The 21,241-nt window shown below is 38.8% G+C and overlaps 1 protein-coding gene across 1 annotated transcript in view; it reads right to left on the reverse strand.

The window, feature by feature from the left end:
- Positions 1 to 21,241, reverse strand: part of RECK (reversion inducing cysteine rich protein with kazal motifs) — a gene marked incomplete at both ends in the record, with an annotated part of 84,423 nt that overhangs the window by 52,920 nt on the left and 10,262 nt on the right. Inside the window, 3 exons of the mRNA XM_080709521.1 lie at positions 766 to 802; positions 2,202 to 2,276; positions 18,925 to 18,983. Coding sequence (XP_080565647.1) covers positions 766 to 802; positions 2,202 to 2,276; positions 18,925 to 18,983 — 171 coding nt within the window. The remainder of the gene's footprint in view (positions 1 to 765; positions 803 to 2,201; positions 2,277 to 18,924; positions 18,984 to 21,241) is intronic.

The raw sequence follows: 21,241 nt of genomic DNA on the forward strand, positions 1-21,241 counted from the left end.
CTGAAGAGGGTGGGGAAGATGAATACAGTACATTCTAGCCCAAGAGTATAATAACAAAACTGAACTAGGAACAGAGAAGATAAGATTTTGCAAGGGAAGAGAGTCAATGGAACTAGAAAGAAGAATCAAAGATAAACTGGGGGTTTCCAGTCTAGTGTCATTCACAAAAGGATCAGATATAAGTGTGATTTTGGGTTTGTACTCCATATGCCACCTGATGTAGAATCCAGGTAGAGATGTTGGTAAGTCACAAATGACAAATCAGAGCTGAGAGTTTCCTTCCCACAGCTGATTAGTTAACAGTTCTGAGAGGAAATGAGATTACCAGGGCGAGTGGAGAGAGAAGGCAGAACACTAAACACAGGAATAACTACAGATCTATGGTGGTAAGAAAGAATAAGGTTCTAAGGCCAACTAGGCATAAGGAGGTAGTAACCAATAATTCCAAGTGTAGTGGGAAAACCAGAGTGAGTACTAAGAAAACCCACGAGATCTGGGAATCAAGAGATTCTGGTAATCTTTCAAAGACAAGTTTCAGGAGAATGGCAGAAGTGGAGGTAAGAACACACGGTTAAGCACTGAACAGATGAGAATAAACTCCATATTTGAAAATGTGGATGCTAAAGGGAAGGGGAGGATAAAACTTCATACTTAAGAATCAGGTTCTAGGACCATGATACAGATTTCTATTCATAAAATAAGAAAAATGGAAATGCTAAAAAAGTCATAAAATTGAAATGCTAAGTGTTACAATTTTATGCTTACCTGGCAAAGATGAATTCATACAACTCCAGATTTCAACCTGAAATTGTAATCACCAAAAGGTTTTTTATGTAGATAGCCAGTTTATATATATATATATATATATATATATATATATATATATATCATTTAATTTCTACAGATACTATGTACAGCTAATTTGATTATGGCTGGTCCATATAGTCACTGTTCAAGGGCTACACACACATGATTCGGGAAAGAAAAAAAAAAGCTAAGATAAAAAAATGCTGATTACCCTTTTTGTGTGTGTGTGGGTCTAAGTATGTTCTTTATTTTTTTATTTTTTATTTTTTGCGGGTCTAGGGATGGAACCCAGGGGAATTTGACCTCTGAGCTACACCCCCTGCCCTATTTTTTATTCTTTATTTTGAAACAGGGTCTCACTAAGTTGCAAAGGGCTTCACTAAGAAGCTGAGCTTTCTGTGAACTGCAATCCTCCAGTGTCAGCCTCCCAAATGCTGGGATTACAAGTGTGCGCCACCATGTCCGGCTCTGCTTACACTTTTCTGAGTTTCCCATTTAAAAGTACCAAGGATGAGTCTGGTAACTCAGGACATTTATTGAAATTAATGTTTCTAGCCGGGCATGGTGGCGCACGCTTGTAATCCCCGCACTTGGGAGGCAGAGACAGGAGGATCGTGCAGGTTCGAAGCCAGCCACACGCGCTGGCTTAGGAGACCCTGTTTCCAAATAAAAATGTAAAAATAGGTCTGGGAGTGTAGCCCAGAGGTAGAAGGGCTTCCAGGAACCCCAGTACCACCACCACAAAAATAAATAAATAAATAAATAAATAAATAAATAAATAAATAAATTAATGTTTCCAGGCACAGAGAAGAAAATATCTGTTGGGTAACTTAAGGAAAATACGTCAGCCAGGGCTGTTTGACAATCAGTGTCTTCCCCTCCCATATAAACCTGAGGTTCTTCGATGCAGCCCAGGCTTTCCTGGCCTGGCCCAATGGCATCTCAAACATTGAGGACAGCCTAAGCATTGGAGACATTTTAAATTACTTAATTCAGATGGGCATGGAATATAACTAGTATGACAGAAAATGGAAAGATATCTTCCCTTATCCCAAATTCAACTTTTAAAAAATTAATATTTCATTATAGTTTTCATAAAATTTGTCAAAATAAAGTAATTAATAAATTTCCAAATTTCAGATAAAATATTACAGTGAAATTTAAAGGCTGGAAAGCATTTATATTTAAGATTGTTTTTAGGCCTACATCCTAAGATAGATAATATAAAGACAAAAGATCATATTCTACCTAGCCATTTGTGTAAAGAATTTGAAAAATACCTAGTTACATTGTTAACCATAAATTCCAATCATACTGAAAAACTTTCTAAATCTAAAAGTAGTCATTAAACATTTTCATTCAGAAAAAAGCTTCTATAGTTAAAAAAGACTTACCATTGTTTCTGGGCAATAATCTGGGGCTCGTTGTAACAGATGTTTTAGCCGGGATTCACTTTTTGAAGAGAAAATCTATCGGACAAAAAAAAAAAAAGTGTTGTGGCTTTTGTTTTTCTCTAAAAATTAAGAAGGGATAAAATTTATTAATCTCTAAACTTATCATTTGTCTAGAATAGTTTTCAACTTCCTTTTTTAAATGAAAAACCTTTAGGAGGATCTAAATAAAGCTGGAGTAACATTTTTTCTTTCTTTCTTTTTTTTCTTTTTGTACTAGAGATTAAACCCAGGGGCATGCTATCTCAAACCTATACTCTGAGCTCTACTGAGATTTTTATTTTGAAACAGGGTCTTGTTAGGTTGATGAGAGTCTTACTATTTGCTAAGGCTGTCCTTGAACCTGTAATCCTCCTGTTAGCCTCCCAAATACTGGGATTACAAGTGTGTACCACCACTCGCAGCTCAGGGAACATTTCTTAAAGATTGGTTAGTTTGGTAAATAGCAAAAAAAAAAAAAAAAAAAAAAGTCCAAATATAGCAAATCTACACCCCTCCCTCCCTTTCTTTCCTTCTTGTGGTAATGGGGATTGAAACAGGTGTATTCTACCTTTGAGCTCCCTTCCCACGCTCTGTTTTATTTATTATTATTATTATTTATTATTATTATTATTATTATTATTATTATTATTATTATTATTTTGGTGGTACTGGGGTTCCTAGAAGCCCTTCTACTGCCGGGCTACACTCCCAGACCTATTTTATATTTTTTATTTTGGAAACAGGTTCTCTTAAAGCCAGTGCGGCTGGCTTCGAACCTGTGCGATCCTCATGTCTCTGCCTCCCAAGCATGGGGATTACAAGCGTGCGTCACCACACCCAACTTATTTTTTATTTTTATTTTTTAATTTTTAATTTTTTTTTTTTTTTTGGTGGTACTAGGGGTGGAACCCAGAGGCTTTCGACCTCCAGGCTATACTCCCAGACCTATTTCATATTTTATTTGGAAACAGGGTCTCACTAAGTTGCTGAGAGCCTCACTAAGTAGCTGAGGTTGGCTTTGAACCTGTGTGATCCTCCTGTCTCAGCCTCCCAAGCATGGGGTTACAAGCGTGCGCCATCACGCCCGGCTCTTATTTTTTATTTTTTATAATTTTTTAATTTTTTAAATTTTTTTTGGTGGTACCGGGGGTGGAACCCAGAGGCTTTCTACCTCCGGGCTATACTCCCAGACCTATTTTTTTTTTATATTTTATTTGGAAACAGGGTCTCACTAAGTTGCTGAGAGCCTCACTAAGTAGCTGAGGCTGACATCAAACCTGTGCGATCCTCCTGTCTCAGCCTCCCAAGCGCAGGGATTACAAGTGTGCGCCACCACGGCCCGGCTTTATTTTTTATTTTAAAACAAGGTTTCAATAAGTTGCGGAGGGCCTCACAAAGTAGTTGAAGCTGGCTGTGAACCTGAGATCCTTCTGTCTCAGCCTCCTAAGTATTGGGATTACAAGTGTGCACCACAACACACCTGGCGTCTCACCCTTTTCTTTTCCTTCCTTCCTTCCTTCCTTCCTTCCTTCCTTCCTTCCTTCCTTCCTTCCTTCCTTCCTTTCTTTCTTTCTTTTTTTTTTTTTGCAGACTGGGCATGGAACCCAGTGTCATTCTACCTCTGAGCTACATCTCCAGCCCTATTTTTTTATTCTTTATTTTGAAACAGGGTCTCACTGAGTTGCGAAGGGCCTAAGTAGTAGCTGAGGTTGTCCGCGAACCGCAATCCTCTTGTCTCAGCCTCCCAAATGCTGGGATTACAAGCGTGCGCCACCACGCCCGGCTTACACCCTTTTCTATTGACCAAAAAATGGAGAAGAAAACCAGGTTATCAACCCTAGGGTGAAGGTCGAGAAACCTAAGAGAGAAAGAATCAGAAAAGGAAGAAAAAAAGGATAAAATTTTCTGAATATTCTATAAATTGTTTTTAGTCAATATATGACAATTAAAAGATAAGCTACGTCATACCCTTGACTTGGTGAAAATAAAATTTGTGAGTAGCATTAGAGCACATAATAGAAACAAAGCCACCATTTAACCACGGATGCTGAGGCGCTGACATGGCTGACTCACCAGGCCAAGTAACTACTGCCACACAGGAATTTAACTAATGCAGTCACAATCCGGTGTCTCAGTAAGTTGTAAATCATTACATAGATCAGACAGATCTTCATGTTTTCCTGCAAACAGCTGAGTCTGTAAAATCTATGAATGCTAAGGACAATGAAAAAGGATTTATCTCCAGTTAGATTATTTAGTAGACATTTTTCTCCAAAACTACCAACTGTAACTAAGAAGTAAAAAGAGAATGTCACTGTTTTGCAACTTCTATTGAATGAATACATTTAGGTATTTAACAATGACTGCTAATATCACAAAAAGACTACATACAGTACCATTTATAGGGTAGATGTCAAACGAATAAAAACAAAAGTAAAACCTACATCTCTCTGATCAAGCCTCTGGCTCTGTCTCTTATAGTAACTGCTAGTCAAGTGTAGGTATTTAACTTACATTTAAATCAATTAAAATGAAATAAAATTAAAACTTCAGTTCCTCAGTGTCCTAGACCACATTCCAAGTATTTACTTGGCACATGGAATCAGAGGATAACATACAGGTATGGAATATTTTCATCATTGTAGGAAGTACTACTGGACAGCTCTACTCCAAATCTAACTACCCACTAAGAATACAGAGAAGAAGCCGGGCGTGGTGGCGCACGCTTGTAATCCCTGCACTTGGGAGTTGGAGACAGGAGGATTGTGTAGGTTCAAAGCCAGCCGTGTTGGCTTAAGAGACCCTGTTTCCAAATAAAAAAGTATAAAAATAGGTCTGGGAGTATAGCTTGGAAGTAGAAGGATTTCCAGGAACCCCAGTACCACCAAAAAAAAAAAAAAAAAAAAAAAAACACAGAGAAGAGAGAAATACAGTAAGTGACAAGTGACACCATGGATACATGAATAGCAAAGTTCAGATTGTAGTATAAATGACCAAATTAATTAAGCAAATAAATTATAAGGTGTAATCTACAGATCAAAAGGTATTTAAGAGGGAAGTGAGGAGAGTGATACCTTCCAATTAAAGCACAATATATGCATGTAAATGAGTTAATATGTATATTAAAATTAAAAATAATAAAAATAACTAGTACATATTACTCTAAAAGTACTATTGCCAGGTACCAAGACACTGAAATAAATTATTACCAAATTGTAAGAAAAAAAAAAAAAGAAGGCCAGGTGTGGTGGCATATACTTGTAATCCCAGTAGTTGGGAGGCTGAGATAGAAGGATCTTAAGTTCAAAGCCAACCTCAGCAACTCAGGCTCTAGCAACCTAGTGAGATTGTTTCAAAATAAAGAATAAAAAATTGGAGGTATAATGTCTTTGAGTTAAATTCCCAGCCCCTCCTCCAAAAGATATTTATTTTGTAGTACTGAGGATTGGACACAAGGGTGCTCTACCACTGAACTACATACTCAGCCCTTTTTTATATTTTTTTATTTTTGAGACAGAGATTCATTAAGTTGCCAAGGCTGGCCTTGAATTTACAACTTTCCTAGCTCAGCCTTCCAAGTATTGGAAATATAGGTGTGCATTCCCATGTCCGGCTAAAAAAATATATTTAAAAGATATAACCAGCCGGGTGTGGTGGCGCACGCTTGTAATCCCCGCACTTGGGAGGCAGAGACAGGAGGATTACGCAGGTTCAAACCCAGCCATGTGCGCTGGCCTAGGAGACCTTGTTTCCAAATAAAAATGTAAAAATAGGTCTGGGAGTGTAGCCCGGAGGTAGAAGGGCTTCCAGGAACCCAGTACCACCAAAAAAAATATAAATAAATAAATAAAAAAACAAAAAACCAACTGCAATTCATATATATCGCTTGGATTCTGACCTAAACTAACAATAAATAAATAAATACAAAAGTCTTAGGATTAAAAATTTGAAATAATAACTAGATATTATTAGAATACTAATTTTTCAGAGAAGCAATAATAGTAGTTTGGTTGTTTATTTATTTATTTAGTGGTATTGGGGATTGAACCTAGGGCCTCATAAATGCTAGGAAAGCTCTCTACCACAGAGCTAACTCCCAGTCTATCATTTATTTTATTATTATTATTTTTTTTTTGGTGGTACTGGGGGTGAAACCCAGGGGCTTTTCTACCTCCGGGTTATACTCCCAGACTTATTTTCTATTTTATTTGGAAACAGGGTCTCACTAAGTTGCTGAGAGCCTTACTAAGTAGCTGAGGCTGGCTTCGAACCTGTGTGATCCTCCTATTTCAGTCTCCCAAGTGCAGGGATTACAAGCGTGCACCACCACGCCCAGCTCCAGTCTATCTTTTAAAATATGAGTCTTATGCCGGGCGTGGTGGCATATGCTTGTAATCCCAGCGCTTGGTAGGCTGAGACAGGAGGATCGCACAGGTTCTCAGACAGCTTCAGCTACTTAGTGAGGCTCTCAGCAACTTAGTGAGACCCTGTTTCCAAATAAAATAGAAAATAGGTCTGGGAGTATAGCCTGGAGGTAGAAAGCCTCTGGGTTCCACCCCCAATACCACCACCAAAAAAAAAAAAAATTAGTCTTTATAATTTACAGATATAAACTGAAAATTTATGGATCTAATAATACTACAACTGGGGTTTGCTTCAATATAATAGGGGAGGAAGGATGAAAACAGTATAGAGAGGTACAAATGAAACACAAGTGGCCATGACTTAACAATGTTAGAGATAAATATGGGGTTCACTAACTATACTTTTCTACCTTAGTATATACTTGAAATTTTTCATTATAAAAAGATAAAAGGAAGAATAAAAAATAAAGGGGTAAAAGAAGGACAACAATGAAAGAGAGAATAAAAATGAAAGGAGTAAGTACATGGCATCGTTAGAGAGAAGGCTATGCTTTCAAATTCCTCCCCTCATCCCTCAACTCTCTTCTCAAAAGCAAAAACAAATGAAAAAGCAAGATACTGCCACTGGAGGCATTTCAGCAATGGAAAGAGCATGAAACTGATGGTAAACAATATATTTCGAGTCACTGGACAACCTACTTGGCCTTACTGGAGGTGGCCATACCTGGTGGCCAAGAGTATGAACTGTGTGATTAGATATATTGGCTTGGAGTCCCTGCTTTTCCCTTTCCCCCCCTCCCTCCCTTCCTCCCTCCCTCCCTTCCTTCTTCTCAGTACCGGGAATTGAACCCAGGGGCATTCTACATCCAAGCTACATCCCCAGCCCTATTTTATATTCTTTATTTTAAAAAAAGGTCTCACTAAGCTACAGAGGGCCTCACTAATCATCTGAGGCTGCTGTGGATGTACGATCCTCCTGTCTCAGCCTCCCAAGTACTAGGATTAAAAGTAGCAATGTACCACAACCAAACCTGTGGTTTTTTGTTGTTTTTTTTTTGTTTTTGGCAGTGCTGGGGATGGAACCCAGGGCTTCTTACATGCTAGGCAGGTGCTTTACCAATGAGCTATAAACCCAGCCTTCCAATTTCCTTACTTATAAAATGCAGATGACATTATCTAACTCAAGGGCTTGATTTAAAAATAAAATAATGCACATAAAGAAGTATAAGGCTGGGGGCCGGGTGTGGTGGCACACACCTGTTATCCCAGAATTCGGGAGGTGGAGATCTGAGGATTGAGGCACTTCGCAACTCAGTGAGACCCTGTTTCAAAAAATATAAGACTAAAAAATAGGACCAAGGGTGTAGCTTGAAGGTAGAATGCCCCTGGGTTCCATCCAGTACTGGAAAAAAAAAAAAAAAAAAAAGACTAAAAAATAGGGCTGGGGGTGTAGTTTGGAAGTAGAATGCCCCTGGGTTCCATCTCCAGTAACACACACACACACACACACACACACACACACACACACACACACACACACTATAATGCCGGATGTGATGGCACATGCTTATAATCCCAGCATTTGGGATTTGGAAGGCTGAGACCTGAGGATCACGCTTCGCCAACAGCCTCAGTTACTTAGTGAGGTCCTTTGCACCTCAGTAAGAGCCTGTTTCAAAATAAATAAAAATAGGGCTGGGACTGGGGGTGTAGTTTGGAGGTAGAATGCTCCTGGGTTCAATCCCAGTACTGCAAAAGAAGAAGGAGGAGAAGGAGAAGGAGGAGGAAGAGGAGGAGGAGGAGGAAATAATAATAATAATAATAATAATAATAATAATAAGTAGTAGTAGTAGTAGTAGTAGTAGTAGTAGTATAGTGCAGCCAGATGTGGTAGCACATGCCTGTAATCACAGTAGTAAGGAGGCTAAGACTGGAGGATCACAGGTTTGAGGACAGCCTCGGCAACCCAGCAAAACCCTGTTTCCAAACAAAAATAACAAATAGAAAGGGCTGTGGATATAGCTCGGAGGGAGAATGCCCCTGGGTTTGATTCCCAGAACCACACCCCCTCCCTACACAAAAGAAGTACAGTACAGGACATGGCACCTAATAAAAAAAATAAATTAAAATTTAGCTCCAGGTTCCAGACACAGCTAAATAGCTAACAAGCAAAATTAAAAAATCAGATAATCTATCAGGTCCCTTCTCTTTTTAAAATTGTGATTCTGTAGAGTAGAATGAATTAAAATAAACATACTTCTTAGGAATACATTAAAAAGCCAGCATATACACAATATCAGATAATAATGTAGAATTGAATATAAACAGTCACACTTTTCTCACTTAATTGGTAATCAAACCTTAAAAGAAAAAAGATAACTGTATGCCTAAAATAAAAACTATGATTATACAAACAACCTCAGGGCAAAAAATTATAACCAAACTCATACTCTATTCCAGGCAGAAGTAGTCAGATCACAGGGCTTACAATCCTAAATTTTGACAGTTTCTTTTACCCAAACTTATCTTCTCCCTTTGTAATAAACCATTTCCCTTGTCTTAAAAAAACCAAAGACCTCTCTCATCTTAGAACCAATCTTTACTTTCTATACTGACTTGTCCAATTCTTCTTTTCATTGCATTCATTTCTTCGCCCATTAATTTGCTAACATTTACTGACTGGCTTCCATGAGCAAGAACCTGAGTAAAACCAAAAAGACATAATACCTATATTCAAAGAATGTATAATATTATTGGGAACATAAGATGCACGTAAAAATAAAGATAGAGCTCCTGGCTCCAGAGAAGAAAGGGACTCAGAATGGAGCTCAAAACCAGAAAAGAAATACGGCAGCCTCAGGGTTGAGGGTGCAGCAGCAGCGCCATATCACCAGCAGTAGTGGTGAATTCACTGTGCCAGCCACGGCTCCAGATCAGCACATCAACAACCCACCAGGCTCCAGAGAAGAAAGGTAAACAAGGAGCTTAAGTGAGCAGCTGTGGATCATACAGGTGTAATTCAGCAGTTTTTTCAGTGGAAAGAAAGTCTAAAGCTCCCAGTGGCCAAGCTCATCACGCCCTCCAGGGACTCAGAACTGAGCTCAAAACCAAAAAAGAAGTACGCCAGCCTCACAACTTCCAAGGGCGTGGCAGCAGCGCCATATTGCCAGAGGTTGCAGCGAGTTCACCATGCCCCGCGACAGCTCCAGATCAGCACACTCAATAACTGTAAGTGAAATTGCGGCCCTTAGAGGAGAAATCCGAGTACTGCACCCCCAGGGACTTGTGCAGCTTTGATAATCCCCCTGGGTCTGAGATTTTGCAGACCAACCCAGTGAAGAGATAGTGGCACAGAGGTCAATACACAGAGCAGTGGCAGAGATACCACACCCTAGTCGCAGCTCTCCATGGGAAAACACCCAGCCTGGTACCCCCATGGTCTCGCGCAGCCTCGATTAACTCCCTGGGACTGACACTTTGCAATATAACCCAGTAAAGGAGTAGTGGTGACTGAGATCACTACAGACATGAGATCCAGAGCACCCTAAGTGAAGTCGTAGTGACCCAGGGAAGAACCCAGAAAAGGCACAAACTTCCAAAATCATGAGAAAGAGGAATAACAATGGAGCAATGAATGCCCACAACCCCATAACATCAGAACCTGGTAACACAGAAATTCAGAGATCTCCAGAAGATCAAATCAGGAATATAACTGTAGAAATTATACAGGACCTTCGAAAAGAATTTAGAGAGAGTTTAAAAGAAATAAAAGATGCAATCATTGAAGTAAAGGCCTCAATTCAAAGTATAAACAATCGATTAGACCACATGGAAAATGCTAGCAACACGCATTCAAAACCACATCAAGAAAATCATACACAATGACCAGGTAGGGTTCATCCTAGGGATGCAAGGCTGGTTCAACATACGAAAATCAATCCATGCAATTCATCATATAAACAGAATCAAACACAAAAGTCACACGATCATTTCATTTCAATAGATGCTGAAAAGGCATTTGATAAAATCCAACATCTTTTAATGATAAAAACACTGCAGAGCCGGGCGTGGTGGCGCACGCTTGTAATCCCCGCGCTTGGGAGGCAGAGACAGGAGGATCACGCAGGTTCGAAGCCAGCCGCACACGCTGGTTTAGGAGACCCTGTTTCCAAAATGAAAATGTAAAAAATAGGTCTGGGAGTGTAGCCCGGAGGTAGAAGGGCTTCCAGGAACCCCAGTACCACCACCAAAAAAAAAACAAAAAAAAAAACAAAAAAAAAAACACTGCAGAGAATTGGAATAGAAGGAACATATCTCAACATCATAAAGGCAAACTACAATAATCCCACCGCCAACATCGTATTAAATGGGGAAAAACTTCAAGAATTCCCCTAAGAACAGGAACAAGACAAGGATGTCCAATATCACCACTTCTCTTCAATAGAGTACTAGAGACTCTAGCCAGAGCAATAAGGCAAGAAAAGGAAATCAAAGGAGTACAAATAGGAAAAGAAGAACTCAAACTTTCACTATTTGCAGATGACATGATACTATATTTAGAAAACCCAACAAACTCAACCAAAAGGCTTATAGAACTGATCAACAAATTCAGCAGTGTCTGGATACAAAATCAATCTTTAAAAATCATAATCTTTCCTGTACACCAACCATAAATCCACTGAAAAAGAAATTCAGAAAACACTTCCACTTAGGATCTCCCACAAAAAAATAAAATACTTAGGAATAAACTTAACCAAGGAGGTAAAAGATCTCTACAAAGAAAATTATAAAACATTGAAAAAAGAAATTGAAGAAGATCTTAGAAGATGAAAAGATCTTCCATGTTCATGGATTGGCAGATTACATATCATTAAAATGGCCATCCTTCCTAAAGTGATCTACAGATTCAACGCAATGCCCATTAAACTACCAAGATCATTCCTCACAGACATAGAAAAATCAATCCTTAAATTTATCTGGAATAACAAAAAGCCCAGAATAGCCAAGGTAGTTCTCAGCAACAAAAACCATGCAGGAAGAATCACAATACCTGACTTTAAACTATAGTACAAAGCCATTGTAATAAAAACAGCATGGTACTGGCAAAACAAAACAAAACAAAACAAAACAAAAAACAGATACATAGACCAATGGAGAAGAATAAAAGACCCAGAAACAAGTCCACACACTTTCAGCCAATTGATTTTTGACAAAGAGGCCAAAAACATACACTGGAGAAAAGATAGCCTGTTCAACAAATGGTGTTGGCAAAACTGGTTAACCATATGCAGAAAATTGGAAATTAATCCCACTTTCTCGCTCTGCACAAGAGTCAATTCAAGATGGATCAAAGACTTGGATATCAAACCAGAGACCTTGAAGCTCCTTGAAGAGGGCATAGGTCCAACACTGCAACACATAGGCACAGATAAACACTTTCTCAACAAGACCCCAAAGGCACAACAAATTAAAAGGCGAATCAATACGTGGGATTGCAGGAAACTGAAGAGCTTCTGTTTAGCAAATTAAACTGTCAAGAACCTCAACCGAGAGCCAACAGCATGGGAGAAGATTTTTGCCACCTACTCCTCCGATAGAGGACTAATATCTAGAATATACAGAGAACTCAAGAAACTCAACACTAAAAAAACAAAGCATCCAATAACAAAATGGGCAAACGAACTAAATAGACACTTCATGAAAGAAGAAATTCTAATGGTCAATAAATGCATGAAGAAATGCTCAACATCATTGGCAATCAGAGAGATGCAAATCAAAACTACCCTGAGATTTCACCTAACTCCAACTAGAATGGCCATCATTCAAAACACAAACAACAACAGATGCTGGCGAGGATGTGGAGAAGTGGGAACTCTAAGACATTGTTGGTGGATTGCAAATTAGTGCAACCACTTTGGAAAACAGTAATGGAGAATCCTCAGAAGAATGGGAACAAATCTACCATTTGATCCAGCAATACCACTTCTGAGTATCTACCCAAAAGAAAGGAAACCAAACTACCAAACTAATGCATGTGTATCTATGTTCATAGCTGCACAATTCACCATAGCCAAACTACGGAACCAGCCAAGATGTCCATCAACCGATGAATGGATTACAAAACTGTGGGATATGTACACAATAGAATTTTACTCGGCCAATAAAAAATACTCAATTACATCATTTTCAGGGAAATGGATGGAACTGGAGGAAATTATGCTAAGTGAGATTAGTCAGTCACAAAAAACAAGAAAGCAGATGCTTTCCCTAATATGTGAAAGCTAAGGAGAATTGGGTCATAGGAGGAACTCTAGATGAAAAAGGAAATCCTATAGAGGAGCAAACAAGACAACCTAAATGAGGGGATGGGTAGGGGGAAGAAGGAAATTCTCTAAAACACACAATGTACTTAAATATATCGAAGTCAACCACTAAGCCAAGCAAGGGATGGAGGCATGGGGAGGGAATGGGGTGGGAATTGGGTAGGGGTTAAATTGGTGATGTATACATGTATGTACACACAAGCTTTTTACCCCAATAGGATGTATGAATATAATACACCAATTAAAAAAATAAAAAAATAAAACTATACTTAGGATTTGGAAAAATCTGAAAAAATAAATTTAAAGCTGAAAAGTAAATAGAGTTGGCATAAAAAAGATATTTTTGTAAGTTTGAGAAATTACAATAATAAATTTTTTAATATATATTTTATTTTTTTAACATAATTGCACATATATATGACATGTAAAACACTTTTCTGAGCTTTTAAACAAAGCTGTAACTAACACATTTAAGAAATTAAACTAAATGTTATATTAGTCCTAATGCTAACGGTAATCCTAATTCTAAACCTATGTGAAACTCTTACAATACACTGAAATTGAACATAATTGCACATATCTATGACATGTAAAACACTTTTCCGAGCTTTTATACATAGCTGTAACTAACGCATTTAAGAAATTGAACTAGCCGGCCGTGGTGGCGCACGCTTGTAATCCCAGCATTCGGGAGGCTGAGACCGGAGGATCGCAGTTCGCGGACAGCCTCAGCTACTTAGTGAGGCCCTCTGCAACTCAGTGAGACTCGGTTTCAAAATAAAGAATAAAAAATAGGGCAGGGGGTGTAGCTCAGAGGTAAAATGCCCTGGGTTCCATCTCCAGACCCGCAAAAAAAAAAAAAGAAATTGAACTAAATATTATATTAGTCCTAACGCTAACTGTAATCCTAATTCTAAACGTATGTGAAACTCTTACAAAACACTGAAATTGAACATAATTGCACATATATAGGACATGTAAAACAGTTGTCCAAGGTTTTAAACATTGCTGTAACAAACGCATATAAAAAATTAAACTAAATGTTATATTAGTCCTAACTAGGCTAACTGTAATCTCAATTCTAATCGTATGTGAAACTCTTACAATACACTGAAATTGAACATAATTGCACATATATATGACATGTAAAACAGTTTTCCGAGCTTTTAAACATAGTTATAACTAACACATTTAAGAAATTAAACTAAATGTTATATTAGTTCTAATGCTAACTATAATCTTAATTCTAAACCTATGTGAAACTCTTACGCTACACTGAAACTGAACATAATTGCACATATATATGGTATGCAAAACACTTCTCCGAGCTTTTAAACATAGCTGTAACTAACGCATTTAAGAAATTAAAGTAAATGTTATATTAATCCTAACACTAACTGTAATCCTAAATCTAAACCTATGTGAAACTCTTACAATACACTGAAATTGAGCATAATTGCACATATGTATGACATGTAAAACATTTTTCCAAGCTTTTAAACATAGCTGTAACTAACGCATTAAAGAATTTAAAATAAATGTTATATTAGTCTTAATGCTGTGAACAATAATAAATTTTTAAAAATGTATTAAAAACATTTAAACCCTGCACTAACTTTTAGCTCCACCATCTTCATCACTATCAAAGTATTTATTGAGAGTGCTGAGTATTGGGCACTGCTCTAAGCACTGTTCGTTTCAGCAAAACAAACACAAAGCAAACACAAAACAAAGTCCCCACTTTATATTGTGAACATTTTTCATTTTTAAAAAATTAACGCCGGGCGTGGTGGCGCACGCTTGTAATCCCCGCGCTTGGGAGGCGGAGACAGGAGGATCGCGCAGGTTCGAAGCCAGCTGCGCTGGCGTAAGAGACCCTGTTTCAAAAATATAAAATAGGTCTGGGAGCGTAGCCCGGAGGTAGAAGGGCTTCCAGGAACCCCAGTACCACAAAAAAAAAAAAAAAAAAAAATTAAGTACCTTTTCTCAGATCTCATATTTCTTAACTTCTCTTTAGCATATGACACTGTTGACAGTCTCACTGTAAAACATCATACTTATTTTGTTGACTATTATAAACCGCCAGCCCTAACTTTTTACCTAAAATCTAATTCCAAAAATTTTAACTCCAAATCTCCAACTGTCTTTGCACAGTGGTTTTCACTGTTAATTCACCAACTCACCGGGAAGGTGAGCTCTGCCCCGTCCCGACCTAATCAAATCCTTTCGCCAATCTTCCACAGCCATCAGGGGTATGTATTACTGTCCATCTCAGGTAGAGTTATTAGGATTCCATTCTTTCTTCATTCCCTACCAGCTGTAACTGCCTACACTCTTGCCTTTCTTCCTTCACTCCCATGATCTGGACGACTGGCTCTGCACACTGCTGTATGTAGTAGGAGAAAGTAAACACATGTAACATAGCCCTTACCTCTTCCTCTGAAGTCTAATGCTGTGTCACTTAGTGTGTTCTGAGAGATAAAAGCCACATTTAACATCTGTGTAACTAGTCAAAAAGTTTTATTTTAAGACCTATCTGCCTTATTTCTCAATTAAGAAGTTGGCCAGGGAGGTTTTTTTTTTTAATTGGGGGGACTGCAGTATTTAATTAATTTGCTAAGTCACAGAATTTCTACCATTCCAGATTTTAAGCAATCAGACCTTGCCTGCTGCAGGTATCTCATTCAAAGACCTCTCCAGAATCATGTACCCTACTGAATGTCAGGGGAAAAGAACAAGAACAAAGTGAAAAGTCGGAAGAGCAGTGCTTCCAAAGGTAGCAGAGCTTCTTTAAAGCTTCTTATGGCGATGCCGTCAGGGGGCCATTTTTACTTTAAAAAGCTACTGCTCTGGAACTGAAATTGCCGAAAACCTTGACCTGACGTCACTGAATCTACTAGCTTTTTAAATAAGCTCAGGCATTCTCATGTCTTATAACCAGAGTATCCTGCAAAATCTAAGGCCACAATGTTGTTTGAGAGAACAAAAGATAGCTTTCTGTTTAAGAAAGTGACAAAATCCAGGTTATTACTAGAAAACTTCAGAAGATGACTGAGATCATTATTCCTCAAGTGTAAGGCTAAATGATGAAAGAAAGGTAGGATTTATTAATAGGCATTGCTTCAAGAGACCATGCATAAAAAGGCTCAACCAGAAAAATTCAAACTTACAAACAAGAATAATACAATGAACACCCATAGTATTTACCAAGGTTCATCCATTATTAACATTCTGCAACATTTGCTTTAATTCTTTCTATATATCTGGATATCTGGAGAGAGTTAAATATAATATATATATATATATATATATATATATATATATATATATATATATATATATATATCCCCGAGTACTGGGGATGGAACCCAGGACCCAGGGGCACTGTATCTCTGAGCTACACCCCCAGCCCTACTTTTTAGTCTTTTTTATTTTTTATTTATTTTACTTATTTTGGTGGTACTAGGGGTGGTGGAACCCAGGGGCTTTTCTACCTCTGGGCTATATACTCCCTGACCTATTTTATACTTTATTTGGGAACAGGGTCTCACTAAGGTGTTGAGAGCCTCACTAAGTAGCTGAGGCTGGCTTTGAACCTGCGTGATCCTCCTGTACCAGCCTCCCAAGCACTGAGATTACAAGCATGGCCACCGCACCCGGCTTAGTCATTTTTATTTATTTTTATTGTTTATTTTATTTATTATTATTATTATTATTATTATTATTATTATTATTATTATTATTATTTGGTGGTACTGGGGTTCCTGGAAGCCCTTCTACCTCCGGGCTACACTCCCAGACCTATTTTTTACATTTTTTTATTTGGAAACAGGGTCTCCTAAGCCAGCGCGGGCGGCTGGATTCGAACCTGCGCGATCCTTCTGTCTCTGCCTCCCAAGCGCGGGGATTACAAGCGTGCGCCACCACGCCCGGCTTATTTATTATTTTTTTGGTGGTACTGGGGTTCCTGGAAGCCCTTCTACCTCCGGGCTACACTCCCAGACCTATTTTATATTTTTTTATTTGGAAACAGGGTCTCTTAAGCCAGCGCAGTTGGCTTCAAAACTGCGCGATCCTCCTGTCTCTGCCTCCCAAGTGCAGGGATTACAAGCATGCACCACCACGCCCAGCAAGTCTTTTTATTTTTGAAACAGGGTCTCACTGAGTTGCGAGGAGCCTCGCTAAGTAGCTGAGGCTGTTCGTGAACCACGATCCTCTGGTCTCCACCTCCCAAATGCTGGGATTACAAATGTGCGCCACCACGCCTGGACATATGTGGTTGATGAAACATTTTAGAATTTATTATAAACATTCATTCCTAGATCCTAGCATGTGAGCCGGGCGTGGTGGCGCATGCTTGTAATCCCAGCATTCGGGAGGCGGAGACTGGAGGATCACAGTTCTCAGACAGCCTCAGCTACTTAGTGAGGTCCTCTGCAACTTGGTGAGACCCTGTTTCAAAATAAAGAATAAAAAATAGGGCAGGGGATGTAGTTCCGAGGTCAACTGCCCCTGGGTTGCATCCCCAGACCCGGAAAAAAAAATCCTAGCATGTGTCTCTTTAGAATAAGGACAGTCAAACCAGGCATGGTGGCAGCACGCTTGTAATCCTAGCACTTGGGAGGCTGAGACAGGAGGATCATACAGGTTCAAAGCCAGTCTCAGCTACTGAGTGAGGCTCTCAGCAACTTAGTGAGACCCTGTTTCCAAATAAAGTATAAAATAGGCCTGGAAATATAGCCCAGAAGTAAAAGAGCCACTGGGTTCCACCCCCAGTACCACCATGAATGAATGAATAAATAAATAAATAAATAATAAGGACAGTCATATTAACCACAATACAATGACCACATTCAGGATCACAATGCTGATACAATATTAGTTACTATCCAGTCTATATTCAAATATCACCAATTTATCTCAATGACGTCCTTTATGGCAATTTTCTTTCGTTCCAGGATCCACTCAGTTGTCATGTCCCATTAATTTCCTTCAATCTAGACAAGTTTCTTAGCTACTCTTTGTTTTTGTAATAACATATTTCTGAAGAGTATAGGCTGCTGTTTTGAGGAATGTCTATCAATCTATGTTTGCCTGATTGTTTCCTCCTGATTCAGGTTATAGAGTTTCAACAGAAATCATTCTTTTTTTTTAAACCCAGGAGCATTTTACCTTTGAGCTACACTCTTAGCCCCGTTATTTTTTATTTATTTAATTTTCTTGTGGTACTGGGGGATGAAACCCAGGAACCTTCTACCTCTGGGCTACAACCGCAGGTGGATTTTATTTTTTATTTGAAAACGGGGTCTAAGTTGCTGAGAGCCTAAGTTACTGAGACTCGCCATGAACCTACAATCTTCCTGTTTCAGCCTCCCAAGTATTTGGATGACAAGCATGTGCTACCATGCCCAGATCTATTATTTATTTATTTATTTATTTATTTATTTATTTATTTATTTATTTATGTACCAGGGATTGAACCCAGGGGCATTCTAGCTCCAAGCTACATCCACAGCCCTATTTTTTTTATTTTTAATTTTGAAATAGGGGCTCACTAAGTTGTAGAGGGCCTCACAAAGTAGCTGAGGTTGAATGCAAACCTGAGATCCTCCTGTCTCAACCTCCCAAGTACTGGGATTACAAGTGTTCACTACCACACCCAGCTCTATTTTTTTTTTTTTTTTTTTTGAAACAGGGTCTCACTAAGTTGCTGAGAATCTCCTTACCGAGGCTAGTCTCAAACCTGCAATTCTCCTGTCTCAGCCTCTAGAGTACCAAGACTACAGGCCTGTGCTACCATGCCCAGCCACAGGATTCCTTTAAAAGAGACCATGTTCCTTCTCAGAGCATCATATCAGCAGACACAAATCAATTTGTTCCATTACTGGTAATCTTACTCTGATCACATGGTTAAGGTGCTAACAGATTTCCCCCAAACAATTAAACTTAATAAGCAGTTACATAATGAGTAGTCTCTATAATTATTATCAAGCTTACCTGTTCACATACATCACGGCACATTTGGTTATCCTTTGAATGACTACAACATAATGCACCTAGGGAGAAAAAATAAACATCTAATGTCCTACTGTTGAATAAACAAGATGAGTGTGCCATCAGAGGGCTACAAAGACCATTATTCAATAGATTATTATTACTACTTTTGTGTGTGTGTGTGTGGTACTGGGGCTCCTGGAAACTCTTCTATCTCTGGGCTACACTCCCAGACCTATTTTCATACTTTTTTATTTTGGAAACAGGGTCTCTTAAGCCAGTGTGGCTGGCTTTGAACCTGCGCGATCCTCCTGTCTCCGCCTCCCAAGCGCGGGGATTACAAGCGTGCACCACCATGCCCAGCAACTACTTTAACTCAATCTTTAATGACCCCTTACTGCAAGTAAAGGATGGTGCTAAGTATGAGGACATGGTTCTTGCCCTCAAGAACCTTGCAGTCTATTAGGGGAGACAGTTGTATAGTAATAGTATTAGTTGTGGTTTCTATGTACCAGAATGTTACTGTGTGTGTGTGTGTGTGTGTGTGTGTGTGTGTGTGTGTGTGTGTTTGTTTATTTATTGGTGGTACTGGGGATGGAACCCTTCTACCTCTGGGCTACACTCCCAGACTTACTTTATATTTTATTTGGAAACAAGGTCTCATTAAGTTGCTGAGAGCCTCACTAAGTAGCTGAGGCTGGCTCTGAACCTGTGGGATCCTCCTGTTTCAGCCTCCCAAGTACTGGGATTACAAGCATGCGCTACCATGCCCGGCTACACTATTTGTTTTAAGCATTATCATATTTAATTCTTACAATTACCCTATGGAGTAGACCCTATTGTTATAGCTATAATACAAAGTCAAATGATAAAAAATATAGTGAATTTTGGTTAGGGACATGTTGAATTTGAGGTGCCTATAGGACATCTAGATAGAAATTCCAGTGAAATCAGAAGTTGAGGCCTGAAACCTGGAGCACAGGAAAAGCCAAGCCTGGAGATCCAAAATTGAGTCATCGGCACAAAGTCACTTCCTAGGAAGAGTTTCTGAGAAGTAAATATACCGAAGTCTACAGAACGACAACATGTGAGACACAGGGAGAAACAGGGAAACACTGGAACGGAGCAGCCACGAGATCGGCAGGACCGGGGCAGTAGTTGGTGTCAAGTGCCACAGAGCTGAGTTAGACTCAAGACTGAGAAAGGACATGGACACGGGGAAAGGACCTGTGGGCACTGATAAACGAACAGGGACACTGGCGAGATCTCCTTCCTCAGTGAAACAGAGCTTGCGTCTGAAAACAGAGCTGAGAGGGCATGGTGGCACATGCCTGTAATTGGGAGGCGGAGGTAAGAAGATCTCAGTTTGAAGCCAGCCTGGGGAATAAAGTAAACAAAAAAATTTGAAATGAAAATCCTAAACAAAAATGTAAATAGATATAAGATAGGTACAGTCAGGGGCTTGAGGTAAAAATGTCAAGGTCTGAAACAACCACTTTGGAGAACTTCAAAAGGAGAATACAATAGATATGCTTTTCAAACTTGTATTTAAAAGAACATAATTTTTTTAGTTGCTTATATCTATACGTTAAGAGAAAATGTTTTATGTTCAAGCACACTCAGAGACAAAGTATTACACAACTTAAACATACTTTTTACTACAGGGCCTCATGAAACCTTTCGTACATTAATGTGCACTATTGCTCTGCTAATAGGACTTTACTACACAGATTTGTCAAAGCATAGAATATTTTTTATGATACTTTTTTAAATCTTGGAATGCCAGTTTGAGAAACATCAAACTAGAGAGTGAGAGAGAACAAAAAGGATTGCCAAGTTATGCACCCAGAGGAATTCACAAATTATCTATAGAGATAATCAGAAGGGGCACATATTTGTTCTAGAGTATAAAAGGCTGGAAAGAGGATATAATTGATCATGGGCTATCTAGAATTGGTAAATCAAAGGAGACAAGTAAATGAAAATACTACATTTTAGCCAGGTGTGGTGACACATGCTTGTAATCCCAGTATTTTGGAGGCTGAGTAATCCTAGTATATCGGAGGCTTGTAATCCCAGTATTTCGGAGGACGTCACAGGTTTGAGAACAGCTTCAGCAAACTGTGAGATTCCCATCAACCTAGTGAAACCCTGTTTTAAAATAAAAATAAAATAAAAAAGGGCTGGGAGTGTAGCTCAGAGGTAGAATGCCACTAGGTTCAAACCCCAGTGCTGGAAAAAAAAAACAACAACCTACATCTTAGGCAACTAGATCTGATACAATAGCTAAAATATATATTTCATATTACATATAAACCTA

This window comes from Muscardinus avellanarius (assembly GCF_963383645.1).
Source record: "Muscardinus avellanarius genome assembly, chromosome: 13".
Lineage (NCBI taxonomy): Eukaryota > Metazoa > Chordata > Mammalia > Rodentia > Gliridae > Muscardinus > Muscardinus avellanarius.